Consider the following 20,789-nt stretch of genomic DNA (forward strand, 5'->3'; position numbering starts at 1 on the left):
CTAAGCTAACGCTGCTGCGGGTGTCCTATGTATAAACGCCGTTACTCGGCAACGCGTAGGCGTAGTGTTACAGGTTTAGTGTGAGAAGGCCGTGATGTTATCACGAATATCATCACGGCTAGATCACTTCTCAACCAATCAGATTGTGAGGTCGGAACTAACTGTTGTATAAATTGGAGTATCATTACATTTATGGTATAGGGAAGGCACCATTCTATACAGAGAATTACAGTGTAATTGTATTATAAATGTGTAGTATGTAATATGTAATTGTAATATGTAAAGTAGTATCTTGGAAAACCTCTTCATCCTTTGCTTGTTTCAACCCTTTTCCTTTTTATATGGATGAAAGCATGAATAGATTAGGCAGGCAAATATGTTTGCACACCCATAGTCTTTCTATAAATACACTGTCAACACTAAAATGTTTGGACATTTTATTATTATTTTTTTATTATGTTTAAATGTTCTTCATTGTAGATTAATACTAATGTCATTCAAACTATTAAAAAAAACATACAGTTATTTACTAAACAAAAAGTGTAAAAAAAAAAGATATGTTTTAGATTCAACAAAGTAGCACCTCTTTCTTAGATGACAACTTTTTGAGGTAGAGTCATCTGGAATGGCTTTTAGTTAACCCTTGTGTGTTGTTCATATTTTTGTTACTCGTTTACTTTGTTACTTGTATTTAATTCAGCAAAATTAAGCAATTTTACATTAAAATGCTTTACACATGCTTGCTTCACCTAAATTGCAAGCAATATAAACAGCTTACATGGTTAATATTTGCCCTTTACCTTTCTTATGTTACATTTCTTTTAAAAAGTGCTACTCTTTTTTTTATTAGTTTTTTAATAAAATGTAAAAGAAAATGAATTAAACTCAAGATACGAGTAGAAAATTTGTTTAGTTTCAAATTTACAAATAAAGCAATGTTTATTAGCCCTTGGCCAAACATACTGTATGTAATATAAATGTGTGTGTGTGTGTGGGGGGGGGGGGGGTGTACAGTGTGTGTTTAGCGAAAATGTTTTGATATATGTTTTTCACAAAAAATAAGCCAATGCCAATGAGTTTGAGTTAGAAAAAATATATTTTTTTGTATCATTTGATGAAAAATGAAAATGGGTTCCACAGACCCGAACACCACACAAGGGTTAACAGCTGTGCTCATCTTATCAATTTCTTGTGTTTGAGAGCATCAGTTGTGTTGTGAAGAGGTAGAGTTGTAATTAGATTAATGTTCTAATCCATATTATGGCAAAAACTACTTTTTTAATAAGTTAATTTAAAAAAAATACTTTAAGAAACGAAGTTTAGTCCATCTGAGAAATTCCGAGAACTTTGAAAGTATCCTCAAGTGCTGTCACAAAGACCATCAAAAATGGTATGATGGAACTGGCTCTCATCAGGACCGCCCCAGGAAAGAAAGAGCAGGAGTTATTCTATTGCACAGGCCAAGTTCATCAGTTCATCAGTTACCAGCCTCAGAAACAGCAAGTTACTACACGATTCCTTATGTGTTCCCTCAATTGTCTGGATGACTTCAGCATTAATTTACAATGTAGGGAAAAGACCTTCCAGACTCTGTTGATCACATGACTCTGCGGCGTTCACGCTCTCCGAGCTTCTGATTGCTCGCACCTGGTCTTGTTAGTATATATACCCCCCTTTTTTATTTTCTATCGTTTGTTTATCTATCGATTGGTATCTGCGAGTGTCTGTCCTTGGTTTGGCCTGCATGACAAAACAAAAATTGAATGAAAAGGTGTGTCAAAACTTTTTTCTGCTACTGAATGTTATTTTAAACCCTTTTTACAGTGTATAATAGTGCTCTGTATAGTGCTGTTGTTGTTATAAACTATTGAACAGTGATTAGGGGTCCATGAAATAAATCTGTTTCTTTTAATAGTGCACTAAAATTAGTAACGAACGGAAGTTTCCATTTCCTAAATAGTGCTCTATATAGTGTCTCAGATTTTCCATTGTAGGGAATAATAATAAGAAGGCCGTTTCCAGCTCAGTGACAGTCCCCACCCGCTGCACCCCGAGCGCCCAAAAAAGACTCCGTTGAAGCTTGACTGCTGCTGTTGTATAAACTTTCCCAGAGTGAGAGAGAGAGAGAGAGAGACATAGATAGAGTGAGAGAAAAAGAAAGCAGAGAGAGTGAGCCGAGCGCTGAGTCTAAGCGCACTAGCAGCTTCTCACTGCTTAAAGCTCCCTCTTTCATCCTGTCAGCAGGAGGCCGAATCAGAGTCCAGCTTCACAGCGCCGCGCGGACACGCTAACGTTAACATGGGCGCTAATCCCTCCTGTGTCAGCCAAAGAGAGGAGCGAGTGGTTCTGTTTGCAGCCCAGGGTTTAGCGGAGCGCGCTATTTTACTGTATCAACAGGACCCAAGCTCGCAGTATGTCCCCATATGTTGAGCTAAGCCGTATGTACATACAGCTCATTGGAACGGGAAACTGTAGCAGCTAGAGGCCCTCAGGAAAGTGTCGACTACTGTGTAGCGTGGAAGTGACGGGGTGCTAAAGGCTGCTGGGAGCTATTAGTCTGGAAGGTGGAAGTATTTAGGCAGTTGTTACAGTGTGTGCTCATGGTTTCTTTCATGGTAAATATTCTAGAGGCCAAACACAGGCTTCTCAAGTCTCCCAGAAGTTGCGGGAGTGTACCGCTAATCAGTAAAGGCTCCCCGATGCCCGCAAGTCAGATAAAATCTCCCTGAATCTAGAACAACTGGCCCAAGACATGTGTTCAGGTATAATTCTTGCAAGTTAGAAATGAACATCTCTTGACATTTGTCTAGGTTGAATTCAGTCAGTGTCGCACATGTGTTTTCTGTTGCCAAGATAGCAATATGCCAGAATTATACCTGAACACATTTCAGCATAGGTATATCCAGCACTGTCGCTACGTATTTAAACGACACCGATGCAAGGCATGAAAATAGATTGTTGGTGGGGTGTAAGATAGCAATGAGCATCATGACACGCCTTGTGCATGGTATAAGATATGGCTCAGGGTGTCCAAAAACATGTGGATCTATAGAGTATTAAATTAGTGACAAATCTACTGTGTTATTAAATGAGAAGCAGAATCAGAGTCAGTAACTGTTTATTGTGTTTTTGTTTAAGGCAGTAAATATAGGATTGTAGGAGTAGAGTAACCAGTGCATAGTGATGCATAGAGGTTACACCACTGTTGTGTGTTTGTGTGAGAGATACAAAGACACAGGGGGACAGAAAGGGATTATTAATGCTGGGCTGGCTGAGACAATCACACTCACAAATCTGATCTCAGACTGATGTTGGGAGGCTGGAGGCAGCCAACACTATAACACAGTGTGTGTGTGTGTTTATATGTGTGTGTGTGTGTGTGTGTGTAAGGATTAGCCAGATAGCATTACACATAGCATCAGAAGGAGCTGGAGCCTTGCAGTAAAGCTCAACTCACCCAGTCACTCCAGTGGAGAAATATAGAGAGAGAGAGAGAGAGAGAGAGAGAGAGAAAGAAAGAAAGAGAGAGAAATGAAGGAATCCAGGCCTATAGCACATTAGTTCCGGTCAGTCACATCCTGTATCACTTTGGCTCATGTGGCACACGCTGCCCACTCTCTCTCTCTCTCTCTCTCTCTCTCTCTCTCTCTCTCTCTCTCTCTCTCTCTCTCTCTCTCTCTCTCTGGAGTGCAGGAGATTAAAGCTCATCAAAAAGCATGTGAGCCATTTTTAAAACCAACTTAAGCCTTGTTACCCACACCTCCTGCAGTACAGCGCTTCACCACCCATGTACAGAAATACAGCGCTTCTTTTGCAGGCAGCCCCGGTCCTGATACTTCAATATCCGAATAGCTATAAAAAGGTTTAAATAGTATTAAAGAGTAGCATAGCCATATATGGTGTTAGACATGTGGTGTTATACACATGTATATACACATTATTATTACTTTTGTCCCATGACTTTTGCCATGTCCTATATAGGCTAAAGAACGCTGCACTGACCTGTTGGATTTGTACGTGAGTTCTCTTGCAATAAACGCAGGTGTGATTACCACCAAAGTTTAGACACACTCTTTTATTCAATGTTTCTATTTTATCCTACATTGTAAATGAATACTGATTATGAAGGAACTTTAAAAAAATGCATCTGGGGTGCTGTTAACTTTCTGTTTCGGTTTCTAAAGCTGATAACTGCTTTCTTAATGGGTGAAATGGCCAGCTCAGGACATAACTTTCCCACCTCCTGTTGATTCAGACGCTCGCTGTATAAAAGTGAGCATTAAAATTCAAATCTGCTCGCAGCAAAAATAAAGATTTTTTTTTTTACTTTCTGAAGTTAAAATTGATGGACTAAAGAAAGAAAGACAGAAAGAAAGAAAGAAAGAAAGAAAGAAAGAAAGAAAGAAAGAAAGAAAGCTACAACAACAATTCAGAAGTTGCCAGATGACTGCTAATAACTAAAAAGAGTCCACCTGTGTGTAATCTAATCTCACTACAAATACAGCTGCTCTGTGACGGCGGCCTCAGAGGTGGGTTAAGAGAATATTAGGGACTAAACAGCATCATGAAGTAGAAAGAACACACCAGACATGTCAGGAATAAGGTTGTGGAGACATTTAAAGCAGGCTCAGGTTATAAAAAGATTTACCAAGCTTTGAATCTCACAGAGCACTGTTCAATCCATTATCCAGAAATGGAAAGAGTGTGGCACAACTGTAAACCTACCAAGACAAGACCGTCCACCTAAACTTACAAGTCAAACAAGAAGAGCACTGATCAGAGATGCAGCCAAAAGGCCCATGGTGACTCTGGACGAAATGCAGAGATCCACAGCTCAGGTGGGGGAATCTGTCCACGGGACAACTATTAGTCATGCACTACACAAATGTGGTCTTCATGGAAGTGGCAAGAAGAAAGCCATTGTTAAAAGAAAACTATAAAAAGTCCCGTTTGCAGTTTGCCAGAAGCCATGTTGGGGACACAGCCAACATGTGGAATAAGGTGCTGTGGTCAGATAAGAATAAAATTAATCTTTTTGGGCAAAATGCAAAAATGCTATGTGTGGCGGAGAATTAACACTGCACATCACACCATCCCCACTGTGAAACATGGTGGTGGCAGCATCATGCTTTGGGGCTGATTCTCTTCAGCAGGGACAGAGAAGTTGGTCAGAGTTGATGGGAAGATGGATGGAGCCAAATACAGGGCACTCCTGTATTTGGCTTCAAAAACCTGTTGAAGTCTGCAAAAGACTTAAGACTGGAGCGGAGATTCACCTTTTAGCAGACCAACGACCCTAAACATAAAGGCAAAGCTACAATGGAATGATTTATCAATCAAGAACTTGTGGCAAGATCTAAAAAACCTGCTGTTCACAAACGCTCTCCATCTAATCTGACTGAGCTTGAGCTGTTCTGCAAACAATAATGGACAAAAATTTCACTCACCAGATGTGCAAAGTTGATGGAGACAAGCTCTAAAAGACTGGGAGCTGTAATTGCAGCAAAAGGTGGTTCAACAAAGTATTGACCAATACTTTTGCGCACCACACTTTTCAGTTATTATTTGTAAAAAAAAAAACTTGATTCATGCATAATTTTCTTTCCACTCACAATAACGTTGTGTTGGTCTTTCACATTAAATTACAGTTAAATCTATTTAAGTTGACAAAATATGGAAAAGTGAAAATGTGAAAAAAAAAAATGTAAATTTGAACTGAAATGAAGGTCTGAAGAGTGGAATGGATGGATGGATGAAAGAAAGAAAGAAAAAGAAGGAAAGAAAGAAATTGTTGATGTGACCGTGGAATAGTATCTGAGCCTTTAACACAAGCTCATGAGACATCAGCAGTATGTGGACGAGCATTGTCCTGTTAAAATAGGTAAAACAACAAAATTGGTTTATTACGTTCCTATTGGTTGATCGTTGATTTCTTCTTGGTGCTGACTTTTTTTGTAAGAAACATACTTTTCTCTTCTCTCTCTCTCTCTCTCTCTTAATGGGTGAAATGGAGGATGAATTGGCCAAATCAGCACGTAACCTTCCCACCTCCTGTTGATTCAGACGCTCGCTGTTTGGAAAAGAGCATTAAAATTCATATCTGCTCACAGCAAATTAAATGCTAATCTTTAGCCCCTTTTTTTCACCTTTCCCGCTGCTCTGTGTCTTGGTGTATGCTGTAGCTATCTCCCCGTGCCAGGAAACTCTTCCAGTCGGAGGCTCAGTGAGGCACATTCCCTTAAAAGTGAAATTAGCAGCGTTAAAGAGAACTCTGATTCACTGGAAATCGTGTCTCACTATGAATATAATTACGCATGCAGTGTGTGTTTAATGAAGATCTGTGTGCGCTCTGTGAGTGTGTGTGTGTGTGTGTGTGTGTGTGTGTGTGTGTGTGTGTGTGTGTGTGTGTGTGCACGTGTGTGTGTGTGTGTGCATGTGTGCACTGTGTTGATTTGCCTTCATAAATATTAATGTAAAAACATGCTGACCTTAATTTTGAATCTGTCTGCTGGCAGATCTCCCTCTCTACCCCTCAGAGAGACGCAGAGATAAAGCCAGCGCTCAGCACACTCCATTATGCAGATGAATTCCACACATATGGATGGATAGATGGATGGATAGATAGATGGAGAGATAGATAGATGGATAGATGGATAGATGGATGGATAGATGGATGGATAGGTAGATTAATAGATAGGTAGATGAAGAGACAGACAGAAAGACAGACAGATAGATAGATAGATAGATAGATAGATAGATAGATAGATAGATAGATAGATAGATAGATAGATAGATAGATAGATAGATAGATAGATAGGTAGATAGATAGATAGATAGATAATATAAAATAATGGAAGACATTTTTTATTTTCCAAATTCCATCCTCCAACCCTCAAACAGGCCCAGCAGAGAACAGCTGAACTGAGTTGTGTTCACTCTTTATCTGAACTTAAATGAACTTTGTCTGAGGAGACGTTTGAGAAATACCTACAGAACATATAGTTCAGAAACTTTTCAGTTGTCTACCAGTGTATGGATGGATGGGAGAGATGGATCAGGAAAGCGTCAAAATTAATTATAATTATTATGTATTTCTGGCATCACCTGTCAAGCAAAGCTTTATATTAGAACTGAAATGAAGGTCTGAAGAAAGAAAGAAAGAAAGAAAGAAAGAAAGAAAGAAAGAAAGAAAGAAAGAAAACAATGAAAGAAAAAAAATATACATAGGAAATAAGCAAAAATAAAAGGAAACAAGAAAGAAAGAAAGAAAGAAAGAAAGAAAAAAGAGAAAGAAAGAAAATAAACAAGAACTAAGCAAAAAATTAAGAAAGAATAAGAAAATAATGAAAGAAAACAATAAAAGAAAATAATGAAGGAAAAAAATAATTATTCGAAGAAGTAAGCAAAAAAGAAAACAAGAAAGTAAGAAAGAAAGAAAATATACATAAGAAGTAAGCAAAAAATAAAAGGAAACAAGAAAGAAAGAAAGAAAGAAAGAAAGAAAGAAAGAAAAAGAAAGAAAGAAAAAAGAGAAAGAAAGAAAATAAAGAAATAAAGTAAATAAACAAGATGTAAGCAAAAAATTAAGAAAGATAGAAAGAACTATAAAAATGTTTAAAAAAATAAAAATAAAAGCAACAAAATAAACAAATACAAGGAATAAGAAAGAAAAGAGTAATGAAAGCAAGAAAATGTGAAAGTAAGAATGAATGAATGGATGGATGAATGGATGGGTAACACTACAACATGGGTACATTAATTAACAGTACGTCTGACAGTAATAAACACTGTTAAATGATTTGGTAATGTCTCAAGTAAATAATGCAATTAAATGAGAATAGTTAATACATTATTCAACAATTGTTACTGTTAATTAATAATGAATTGGGCCATTAGTTAAATGTTTAACTAGTGTCAATTAAATATTAGTTTGAATGAATGAATGAATGAATGAATGAATGAATGAATGAACAGAAAACATTTCTTATTCTTGGTAATCATGTCAGATATTTTCATCTCATAGACAATAATGAACTGGAGGAATTAGAACTTTAATGAACTGAGAGTTGAGAAACTTTGCTCAGACAGCTGCTGCAGGTTTATGGAGAATGGATGGAGAATAGATGAATGAATGGATGGATGGATGGATGGATGGATGGATGAATGATTCAGGCTGGCTGGATGAAAATCAATCACTTTATGCCCTCTCATAATGTGAGTTCCTGCAGGAGATTAAAGTCTTTTCTGTCTTTGTGTTAATTCCCTGTTTTACTCATTCAGTCACAGAGCCAGGCTTTCCAAAAAAACTTAATTTCATTCTCTGAAAGGATTGTTTATTGAGAATGTCAGGGAATGAAAAGCACACCTTACATTTAAACTGAAATAAATAAATAAAACAGTGCAATGCACGAAAAACAGAAAAAATACCAGAAAGAATCAGAAAAAAGGAATAAAGACTAAAGAAAAAGGAGAAGAAAGAATGAAGTCCGAAAGAAATAAAATATAAAAAGTTAAAAAAAAATACGAGAAAGACAGAAAATGAACAAACCAAAGAAATATTTAAAAAAACTAGCAGGAAAAACAAAATACAAAGGACAAAAAACTGAACAAAAGAAAACTAGAAAAAAGACAAAAAACAAACAAACAAAATTAAGAAAGGAGCAATAAACAAGAGAAAAAAAGTTCAAATAAAGAAAACAAACAGAAGCAACAGGAGCAAGAAGTCATAAAGAAAAAAGATTAAAAAAGAACAAACAGAAAGGGAATTGAATAAATTAAACATTTAAAAAAGTAACAAAAGAAAGTAAGAAAGCAAGAAAGGAAGAAAGTAGAGTTTTGGTTTTAAAGGATTGAAAGCTGATGTTTATTGAGATGTGAAAGTGTGAATTTTAACAAAGAGAGATTTATATGATTTTTACCAACAGATTTTATGTCGAGTCGAGTCTTTTTCACCCTTAAATAAATGACATCTGTCTAAATTTGCTCAACAGAAGACTTGCTTTATTCAGCAGTGGAAAATCACAGACTTGGTTTCTGAAGCTGATAAAAGTGAGGTCTGATTCCCGGCCGGTTTTGTACACAGAGGCAAGAGGCAGCGTGAGGAGCGATGTGTTTTGAGCTGGAAGCTGCTGAAGTGTTGTAGGAGTGCCGATGTGCGTCGCTGCCTAGAAATAATGAATGCGCCTCCTCACTTTAGCCAATGTATTCCATTCAAACTACCACTGTAGAGCAGCGTCCACTTTTCAGAACTTCTACCACTACACCACCACTCCCACAACTTCCAACACTGACCCTGTGTGACCTTAATATCTATCTTATTAAGAGTTTTTTTTTCCATTTTTTAATTCAACAACACCACTGCAACCACCTGGGATACCATTGCAACCACTTGGACAATCATAGCAATGACTGGAAATGACATTGTTACTGCTTTGCAACACAATAGTGCCCAACCAAGTACAACAATAGCAACAACAAAGAAGTATACCATAGCCACCACCTGGAAACTACTTTGCAACACCATAGCAATCGCCTGGGATACCACAGGAACCACCAGGGATAAAATAAGCACTGCCTGGCAACACCTTTCCGAACATTAGTCAAAAAACTAGCATAGGAACTACCTTATTATTCACCTTTCAATGCACTTATAGCACAAAAAGCATCTATCAATCACTTAACAACACTATAACAACCACCTGGAGTGTCACAGGAACCACCTGGAATAAAATAAGCATTGCTTGGCAACACCCTTTCAAACATTAGGCAACAGACCTGCCTAGCAACCACATTATCATCCACCTTTTAACCAACTTATAGCACTAGTAGCATCTATCAATCAATTAGTAACACCATATAAACCACCTGGAATATCACAGGAACTACCTGGAAAACAATATGCACTGCCTAGCAACACCCTTGCAAATATAAGGTGACAAACTAGCCTAGCAACTACCTTACCATTTACCTTTCAACCAACTAATAGCACTACTAGCATCTATCAACCACTTAACACCATAGCAACCACCTGGAATATCACAGGAGCCACCTTTGATACAATAAGCACTGCCTGGCAACACCCTTCCTAACATTAGCCAACAAACTAGCCTAGCAACTACCTTATCATTCACCTTTCAACCAACTCATAGCACCAATAGCATCTATCAACCACTTAGCAACACCATATAAACCACATGGAATATTATGTAACCTTATGCAACAAACTAGCCCAGAAACCACCTTATCATCCGCATTTCAACCGACTAATAGCACTAATATTATCTATCAACCAGTTAGCAATGCCACAGCAACCACCTGGAATATCACGGGAACCACCTGGGATAAAATAAGCACTGCATGGCAACATTTTTGCCAACATTAGGCAAAAAACTAGCCTAGCAACCACTTTCTCATCAATCTTTTGAACCATTATAAGCACTAATAGCATCTATCAACCAGTTAGCAACACCATAGCAACCACCTTGCAACCTTTACATAAGTCCCACACACATAATAACCACCAATAAATACAAATAGAACATTTCTCTAGTAGCCTGTTTATGGCAGAATGAACAGCATGTGTGTGAATCTCTTTTTGTACAGGAGCGAAGGAAGTGAACGCCAGTGGAAAGACGTTTACAGTCAGGAGCTCTCTGGAGCTTCAGGTGGACCGGAGCGACGATGGAGTCGCCTACACATGTAAAGTGGACCATGTGGCCCTACCCTCCACCTCACAGCAGGCCACGGAAGTGCTGGAAGTGCACTGTGAGTACCACACCCACCAAGACCAATGACCAATGCAAGCTATCACGCCTTCATCCTTTTGTATATACACTTATTAACAAAACATAATGTTCATAATGCATACAGGGTTCATACGGTCATGAAAAACCTGGAGAATCATGGAATTTAAAATTAAAAAATGGATATTTCCAGGCCTGGAAAAGTTTGGGAAAAATAAAAATACCCAAAGAGTTTTGGAAAAAAATCATGGAAATTTGCATCTACAAATCTTTGATTGTTCTTTCGTTTGATCTATCAACGGAGAAAAGCTATTTAAGCTAACCAATACATTAGTTCAGAATTAGTTCAGTAAATGTTTTTATCAAATTCATTTTTGGCCTACTGTAATAAATTTATTTATTATAGTTTTAGTTGATTTTTTAGTTGGTTTTATTGTCCATGTCTGCACTGATGTTTTAAAAATTGTATGGTCATTAAAAAATTTGCATTGAAGTCATGGAAAAGTCATGGAATAGTCATGGACATTTCTTGGTTGAAAACTGAATGAACCCTGTGTATAACAATGTGGTTTGTCTCTGTAGACTAATAGAATTTTGTATGTCTGTCCACTCCTGCAGATGCCCCTCGTGTTGAGATCAGGCCTTCTAAATCGCTCCCACTGGAAGGACACTTTCTTAAACTGGAGTGCGTGTTAAAAGGAAACCCCTCGTAAGTCTTTCACAGACTATACGGACTATACGGATAGATATACAGATTTCATTTTCCAGCAGGACTTGGCACACTGCCCACACTGCCAAAAGTACCAATTGGTCTTATATATAATATTCAAATTTTTTGAGACATAAACATGCATACTTACACCTACACACATACACACAAGGAAAATTTAAAGTATCCAATTTTTCGGCATAATTTAAAGTATCCATTTCACCTGATCTCAATGTTTTTGGACTGTGGGAGGAAACCCACACAGACACAGGAAAAATATGGAAACTCCACCCAGCAGGCAAATATGCTAGACACTAAGCCACTGTGGCATGCTGTGCCATCCTACTAAAATTGTTGTGCAACTTGCCATGACAGGCTGGACAAATGCATTTAAAGGGATTTTATAAATTTAAGTTCATTTATAAAATATATGCTTATAGTTTACAATAACTATATATATATATATATATATATATATATATATATATATATATATATAGTTTCCTTATTAAATATTATGTAATGATTTACATGCACCTATTGTCACCCCTTGAAGGGTTAGAAGGGCCGCACTGCACACCACTGCTCTAAAGTCTTGTAAATGTGATAAATAGTCATCAAAAAATTTTATAAATTGAGGAACAACAAGCCCAGTATTTTGATAATGACCCCTGTATGTGTGTCTCAGGCCAGACCCAGTGCTGTGGACGAAAGACGGAGGCGAACTGCCGGACCTGGACCGAGTGATCATAGAGGGCAGAGACCTCACCTTCACGTCCTTAAACAAAACAGACAACGGCACCTACCGCTGCGAAGCCAGCAATCACCTGGGCACCAACCACGCTGAATACAAGTTGTTCGTATACGGTGAGTGCTGCGCGGGAAATGCTAACGTGGCTAACAGAGTGTGACCGCCTTCAAAAAGCACCTGTCTCATGTGCTGAAATAGGTGCCTTCACCACCTCCCTGCCAGTGCCTGCTGCTATTTCATCCAACCGCCCCGGAGCCCCCGCCTTCCCAACCTGAAGCGTCTGTAAAGCAAATACATCACTAACGCCCCCGCCAGTATCTCTTTAAGATTTAATCATTTTCCTGCCGCAATCGATTGCAGAGTGACCTTCATGTGGCCCTGCAGAACCTAAATCTAACGCCAGCACGACAGAAAGTTTAGATAGAGACCAGCGCTCCAAAAAACCCATTAAAACTTTTCTAAATATTGATGACCCGCTCCAGACCCGGGCAGCCAGAGAGACATCGCAGCTCAGTGGCCAGGAAGAGGCTGTATATTTAAACATATCTGCTTCATAGCACTTAATCCAAGCCATTGAGACACACCCAGTCTGTAATGACCTGTGTAATCTATCTATTAACCCTTTATTCTCTGTGGCTTCTTTATTGCAGACTAAGGATTAGTAATCTGTGAATATATGCAAAGCGATGCAAACTGACATAATGAGTTATTACTATATTTTAACAGTAGGGCAAAAAAATCCTGGAACAACAAGTGGTTAATAGAGTAGAAACTGGATTCAGAAATGTTTACATTACTGTGAACCACTGTATTAGTCAACTCTAATAGTATTTCTCCAAACTCTACCAGAATTTTAGTTGGACTCCAAATATTAGACTTAATATGTTTACTTGATATTATTTACAGTATTTACTGTATTTTTACTATCAGTGAAGAACAATTTTCTGGTCTATTTTTAAACATAAGGCGCACTAGAATACAAGGCACATTTTAAAAAACACTATAAGGAACTTCTATTTATTTACAGTAAGCTTAGATTGCCAAATTTTTCCAGCACTAAAGGTGGAGCACTAGCTTTAGCGGCTAACCGCTAGGAGCAGGCTACAGGCTGATAATACTTGACTCTGAATGGGGAAATAGCGGTTAGCAGCTAAACCTACTCCAGCAGTACTAGCCAGGGTTAGGAGCAGAGTACAAGCCGATAATACTCACCTCTGAATGGGATATAGCAATTAGTGGCTAATGCTAATGCTACGCCTGCTAATGCTATTTTTTGGAAAATTAAAGGATTTTAAATAAGTGCACCTTATAGTGTGAAAAATAAACATTTGGCTAAAGGCTATTTAATTTTAAATTACTAACTAGCTATTTAATTATAAAAAAATACGTTTTTACAAAACTAGGTATCACTTATGGACGCCTCATTATAGACACCTCATACATGATCAACTGATATTTAACATTTAACATTTAACTGCATGTCTGTTAAATGCAGCTTTTCTATTAAATGTATCCCTAGACCTAACTCTAATCTGAAGCTCAATCTTAACATTTTAAGTCTAGGTTTAGGGATATATTTAAGGTGTGGGTTGAATTTAAGGCTTTAAAGCTTAAGTTGCATTTATTAGAAACTCAGCTGAATGTAGGTTAAATGTCAATTTAACATCTATGATACATCTAAAATGGACCATTCAAGTAAATTGTTACTCAAAACTACAATTTAAACACATGTAAATGTGTTTGTTTGCTGTATGATATATTTAACTGAAATTGCTGATCAGATCAAGCAATGATTTATAAAGGAAACTTAGAAATTGGAAATGATCAGGGATGCCCACTGATAGTGGGTGCCAGATAGATGGGGGGATATCATATCTGAAGTTGCATTTTTAACATTCCTCGATCCATATCCAGTCATGCATGAACCAGAAATACATCATGGAATGCAATTCAAACAATTTGAAAATTTCAACCATTTCAAGCCACACCACACAGCGGTCTATAACTTCCAGGGGACAAGACGAAAGTCATGGGATGGGACTCTAATGCCTGTGCCATGAATTTTTGGATTTTTTTGTCAGTATGTCACAGTATGTGTAAGTACTCAAAAGTAATTACAGATCAAGCGTAATTGCTTTGCACACTGTGATCGCACCTACTGATAAAAAAAAAAATTAAAAAAACTGACATTCTGAATGCCAGGAGCTTCTGTACAGTACTGGGGTGTGTGCTAATCACTGATGAAAGGCAGTGGGGGGAACTTGTTGTGCCAGTTGAAAGGACAGTAATGAATCCCGACAAGGTGCTCTATATTTGTGACACCCAATTAGCTTATTATCCCTACAGGAAGTTGTCAGCTTTGTAGCGTCAACATCATTAAAAGCTTTGGTTATCCATGTCCTTACAGTGGCCTGACATTTCGATGGGTCCCCAGCCCGGACCTCTACAGCGTGAGCCGCTCGCTCATTAAATCTCCCTCAGAAGCTCTCCAAGATAGAAAGAGAAAGAGAGACAGAAAGAGAGAGAGGAGCAGGGAAGCAAGTGTCAGGCTTGGAGCACCTCCAGCATGCCAAGCTGCTCTCCATGCAGCCTGCAGGACTGAGAGTGTGCAGAGCCACGGAGGAGGCGGGCGGGCGGCAGCACGGATGGAGAAGGGCTTCACGCTGTTTCCGCTTTGTGCTGCTGGCCATTGCCATGCAGCTGCTCCTGCTGATAGAGGGGGCAGATGTGGTTGCACACGGCCGGTACACCGCTCACTGCACTGAAAAATCCTGCTGCTGGAGTGTGTCAGTTCTTGGAATTCCACTCTGCTGCAAGAGGAGAGCTCTAAGGATGGACATTAGTGGCTAATTCTACATTCTACCGAAGAAAATATTCCAAAATTAACCATTGTTACGACCCGGTCTAGGGTCAGGCCATAACAGAAAATGAGAGTGGGCTCTCTCCCCAGACCCTCTGCCAGACCAAACACCAGACACTGACAATTAATTAAAACAGGATGAATTTATTGATAAAAATAAGGGAATATGACTTCAGGGGTGAGCATAGGCCAAAATAACAAATAAAACCAACTAACAAACAAAGACAACTAACTGAACCTGCAAAATAAAGAAAACAAAATACACAAACTACCCTGAATCCCTGTCACCAAAACAGGAGAAAAAGGTAGCAAAACAAAATGGCACTCACCCCCTACTTTACCCAAAGAATAATCTATATTGAAGCAAAAACTAAAGCAACACACAGAATACAAAATGATGAGGTGCCGGGTTGGTCTGAGCAGGAAGTTGTTCCAGGTCAGGAAAGGGGAGGAGCCCTGAACGTCTCTCCCAGGTCAGGTTTCCTCTTGCCCTTTTATAGAGTGCGCCCCCGGTGGCCAATCATGGTCCTACAATCAAAAACTAAACACAAACAGCACAGAGGGCATACAAAGAAAAAACAATACGACCAGGGGTCGTAACACCATTCTTAGGTTGTTTTCACACCTGTAGTTCGTTTCTCTGGTTCAAGTCAGTTGATGAGTTCGTTTAGTTGGAGCGTTTTCTCCCTCTGTTTGGTTTGGTTGAATACAGACATAAACCTAAACGCATCAAAATGCGCACCAAAAAACCACGCGAGCAGCCTGTGTCCTCTGATTGATCAGAGCTGTCTGGCGTGGGAGTAAATATAAATATATAAACTGAAAAAATAAATATAACGAGAAGATTCTGTGTTCCAGAGCGTATACTGTATCTGTGCTTTAACACCGAACGCTGAAACAGTGTTTGGACTTGCGGCTGTGAGCAGTGAACGCAGCACAGACGCCCCACGCACGTGCACGGACACCGCGTTTGTTCATAGCTGTGTTAATTAGCATTATATGGCTAATATGTCAGTTTAAACTGCACCTAATCAGCAGTTTAGCTCAAATAAATGGACTATATTTAGTATCTGGCTCGGATCGAGACCGGATCACGTTCTCACCACACTGTAAACCCAGAAGTTTGAACTCAAATGAATTTAATCTGTTTTACATAAAATTGGAGATTTCTAAACAATATTAAACTATTTTGAGTTAGTTGAACATTTGTGGGCACATATACACAACATTCAAACTGAGATCTTATAATAACTACTTATAATAACTGAGTTTAGTCTGTTTCCATTGGCAGCCTCTTTTCCATTGGCTTCTGTCACAATCTATTTGCATACTTTGTGTGTCCCCCAATTTCTGGCACTCACCATCAGTGTGTAGTGATTCCTCCCAGGCTAGGTTAGGTAAACTTGTAGATCACATATTATGATTAAATGCTTGGTCTCTGTGTTGTAGCTGTAGAACAGCATCATTTACTGAGCTGCAGTAACTCTGTGTTCTCGCTGTGCTCTCAGTACTTTTAATTCTTAACTGTTGTCTTTCATCTACTTTTCTATGAGTATTTTAAAAAAAGTTGAATAAAACCAGAAAAAAGACTAAAAAGAAGTTCAGGAAAATATTCATTTAAAATATATATGTATTTGTTATGTTCACTGTACTTAAAAATTATATTACATGAACTTAAAATTTATTAGGTAATCGGTTACAACACAAGTTTTGAATTTAGTCAACTTATCGGGTTTTACACACTTAAAAAAAACAACTTGCATTTACAGGCTATTTAAAGTAGAAACAACTCAAGTAAACTGTGTAGATTTAACTATGATTTGAGTACACTTAAATAGCAAGCATAAAGTGAACTTAACTTGAAAATAACAGTTATAATTGATTAACTTTTTCAAGGCAACCGGTTTCCTCATTTTTTTAAGTAAGATCAACTTATCACATTTTACAGTGCACAAGTGAATTGCTCCAGAGTTCGTTTGGGACTGAACCGAGACCACCCTCTTCTATGTGGTCTCAGTCCAGTACTTTTGATCCGTACTCGAGTGCGATTACTGTTTTCACGCCTGATTAATGAAACCGAACTAAATAGTGCTGGTGTGAAAAAGGCCTAGTGCCATTTTGTTGGGTGCAATTTTGTCCCACTTCATAATACAATAAGTGTCTCTAATAACACATCAAAAAAACTCTGTTTTTTTTTCCAGAGCTGTATATGTGTAGTTTCGAATATCAGTCTAAATTTTTAATCATTTATTGTTCCTGGTAACTATTGCCAATCCGATTTCACACTTCCTTCTGGGTGCAATTATTTTCGCAACTCTTTATTTAATGATCTGCGTATGGGAAGGTCTGTAAACTTCTATAAACATTTCCCCTAATGATTCTCTAAAGGAACCGTCTCTCAATCCATTTGAGAGGCTCTTCAGCGCATGCCTCTTCAAGTGTGATTTTTATAAATGAGGCTCCAGGGGTCCAAATAATGTATGAATCATTTGGGGAATGCAGATACGTTTTCAGGCCAGATGGTGTACCAACTTACGCAGAGCTGAAACACACTCCTCATCGTCAAAGAGATAGCTGCAAAAAACAGGAGTTTACCAGGAGCAATGAATGATTGAATATTTAGACTTAGATATGGGCAACTCTTGGTCATGTTAATTGAGCTACACATAGTAGAAGAAGTAAAGAAGTAGTGTGTTTTGCATGTGGAGCACATGCATGAAGTTGTAGAGGTTCCTAAGGGTGTCCTGCAATAATCCATGCAATCTTATTATTCACATAGCAGCCCATACTTTTTCTATCAGGGATTTGTCTGGCCATGCAGCTGGTCATGGCACAGTATCTGTGTCTTCAAGGCGAACCCTTGAGGTGGCAGCAGTATGCGGTCAAGCATTGTCTTGTTGGAACAGTGCATCGCAGAGTGGATTTAGAAAAGGTAGAACTTTATTTTAGGACTTTACAGGCCTTCTGGATGTGTTCTAAGTCACTTTATGACATGCATAATTACCCACCAAGATGTTGGTGTCAATTTATTCCTTGCAACTATTTTTTCACGATTAGCGTAAATGCATTAAAACTGTTTTGTTTTGCACTAAGCCATGCATCTTCAGTTCCACCGAATTGCATTACACATCTCATCTCATCTCATTGTCAACCGCTTAATCCGTGAAGGGTCGCGGGGGGGGGGGCATCGGGCGGAAGGCAGGATACACCCTGGACAGGCCGCCAATCCATCGCAGGGCTGCATTACACATCTCAAATGAAAAAGACGAGAAATCGGCTGTGTATAGGTACTGAACTTTTTCAGCCAAAATACATCTCGTATAGATAGATAGATAGATAGATAGATAGATAGATAGATAGATAGATAGATAGATAGATAGATAGATAGATAGATAGATAGATAGATATGTTACAAAAGAAGGATAAGATATAACGATATATTTAAAAAACAATAAAATAAAATATAAAGTATAAAAGTACAGTCTTAAGTGTGTGTCCATGGTGTGGCCAGAGTTGCCAGAATGAAAAATTGTCACAGAGTCTTTAGTTTGCTGTGCTGAGAGGAGTTCAACAGTCTTATGGCCTGAGGGACAAAAGACCTCCTCAGTCTGTCCATGGAGCAGGACTGGGACAGCAGTCTGCCAATAAACTCCTGAATCGAATCGGCTAAATCATAGGAATATCGGCCGATACCGATACACTGCCAATCGATCGTCACATCTCTAGAGAACATTGTCCATGATGTTCAGCAGCTTGCTGAGGGCTCTCCTCTCTGCCAGTGGTGTTAAGCACTCTAATCTCATGTCGTTGTCTATATGCCAAATATGCAACATTAATATTTCTCTAATTAGCCGACTTCTGATTAGATCATATTCTTTAGTTAATGGGTAATGTCTTCGGTAACAAAATACTGCACTTTATTCTTCAACCACTTTTGATGGAACTACAGAGCTTCACATGGCTGCAGATGCTCATTCAAGCCAGTGCTGAAATTTGTTGGTTGACTGAGCTGTGGAGCAGTGGAACTGTGTTCTCTGGAGTGAAGCTACCTCCAAAAACTATTAGTGCTAACGCCTTCCTGGACAGTAGAGACAGTTACTCCAACAAGAGATGGATAAACTCTTTGTTGAATACCCTTGATTTCAGAAGAAGCCATTTATAAGCAGTTGTTCCAAAACTTCAACTTCAACATATACTGGATGTAAAGTGAGGTAAAGTTACTGTGAGATTAAGAGTAAGAATGTTTTTAAAATGATAATACATTTACCAGCCTTTTTTAAGCAATATTTCATATTTAACATTTATTTAGCAGCATATGAATAGTGGAGGCCAGTCAGTAATACGTTTGCATTACATACTTAATTAAACCACGGACAAGAGATTCTCAATCACGTACTACCAAAATAGTCCATCTATTTAGCAGAAGCCAGTAGTAATTATGGGCTGTTGTACCACTGAAACATTTACTGTAACAAATGTTTCGCCTAGCCAGGTTATGAATGGCCCATTTTATTTTCCAGAGACAGATTAGGATAATGACTTCCTCTTCAAGGAATGCGCTTCTCTTTCCATGGTCAGTGCTTACAAAAGCCAGTAATGGAAGTGGCAGTGTTGTCGATGTCTTCAGCCTAATAATCATCATTCTGTATTTTTAATTAAACTCATCGTACAAATAAATAGATACACCCAGAAGGAATCAAGCAAAAGCAATGAATCTTGGTGGGTAGTTGTGCCAGACTGACATGGATAGACTCTAAGAATGGCAGCTGCTCATCTTCAGTGACGATTTACAGTTTGTTGTCAGATCACTTTCAGATCAGGTGGTGATACAGGCAGTTTTATAGCCCAACGTTAAATTAAGGACCTGCAGTCAGTGGCCTTATACTGTAAAAATGTTTCTTGTAAATGTTATAGTAAGTTAAAGGCCAAAAGTTGCCAATAAAGGATTGCGAAATTACAGTAATTCACTGTGGAGAAGGATAACAGCATATTATTACATAACAAAAAATAGTCATATACTGTAAATAAATTACAGAAAATGTCAGAATAATGTTTTTTTTCTGTAGGTTTTAACATGAATAAAATATTATACTATTGTAATTATTTTTGACAATAACCACATGTATTTTACATGATTATGATCTTTAGTTGCCAATAAATCACAATAAAATGATTACCAATATATTAATGTATAATTATAGCTTGACATAGTCTGTAAAATGAACAGTAAAATATTTAGATGTTTAGATGTAACTGAATACAAAAACAATTTAGGTGTGGGGGACATGCCCATTATGCAAATGAAAATAGATATCAGGGACCAATAGGAAAGCTTTAACAAAGCAGTAGATATTTTGGAAACATCTTCAATCGAACCACTCATTTTTTTTCATTTGAATATTAAAGTTAAATATACAAGTTGCAAGTGTTTTATTTTTTGCATAGGGCATCCCAAGATGCATTGCTTTTTACACTTTTACCATGTAAAATCATTAAACAATGATTTACTGTATGATTTTTTTACTGTAAAAAAATACAGCAATTGGTTGTTACAGTGTACCTTTGGTGCACATACACTCTGGTGCGCTGTTTCAGCAAGAGAAGGCTCATCCACATATTGTTGCTTGGATGGATTTTTACAGGACACTATTAGGAACCTCTTTAGAGCTTTCACTATGATTTGGAGAGCGCCAGTTTGAAACCAGGTCATGCAGCTCGCCATCGGCT

The 20,789-nt window shown here is 38.1% G+C and overlaps 1 protein-coding gene across 5 annotated transcripts in view; it reads left to right on the forward strand.

The window, feature by feature from the left end:
* The window catches only part of cadm2a (cell adhesion molecule 2a), a 592,466-nt gene that overhangs the window by 540,620 nt on the left and 31,057 nt on the right, over window positions 1-20,789 (forward strand). For all 5 annotated transcript variants that reach the window (XM_007252477.3, XM_007252480.3, XM_007252478.3 and 2 more), the window contains 3 exons: window positions 10,603-10,764; window positions 11,361-11,451; window positions 12,140-12,318. In XM_007252477.3, coding sequence (XP_007252539.2) covers window positions 10,603-10,764; window positions 11,361-11,451; window positions 12,140-12,318 — 432 coding nt within the window. The remainder of the gene's footprint in view (window positions 1-10,602; window positions 10,765-11,360; window positions 11,452-12,139; window positions 12,319-20,789) is intronic.

This window comes from Astyanax mexicanus, chromosome 20 (assembly GCF_023375975.1).
Source record: "Astyanax mexicanus isolate ESR-SI-001 chromosome 20, AstMex3_surface, whole genome shotgun sequence".
Classification (NCBI taxonomy): Eukaryota; Metazoa; Chordata; class Actinopteri; order Characiformes; family Acestrorhamphidae; genus Astyanax; species Astyanax mexicanus.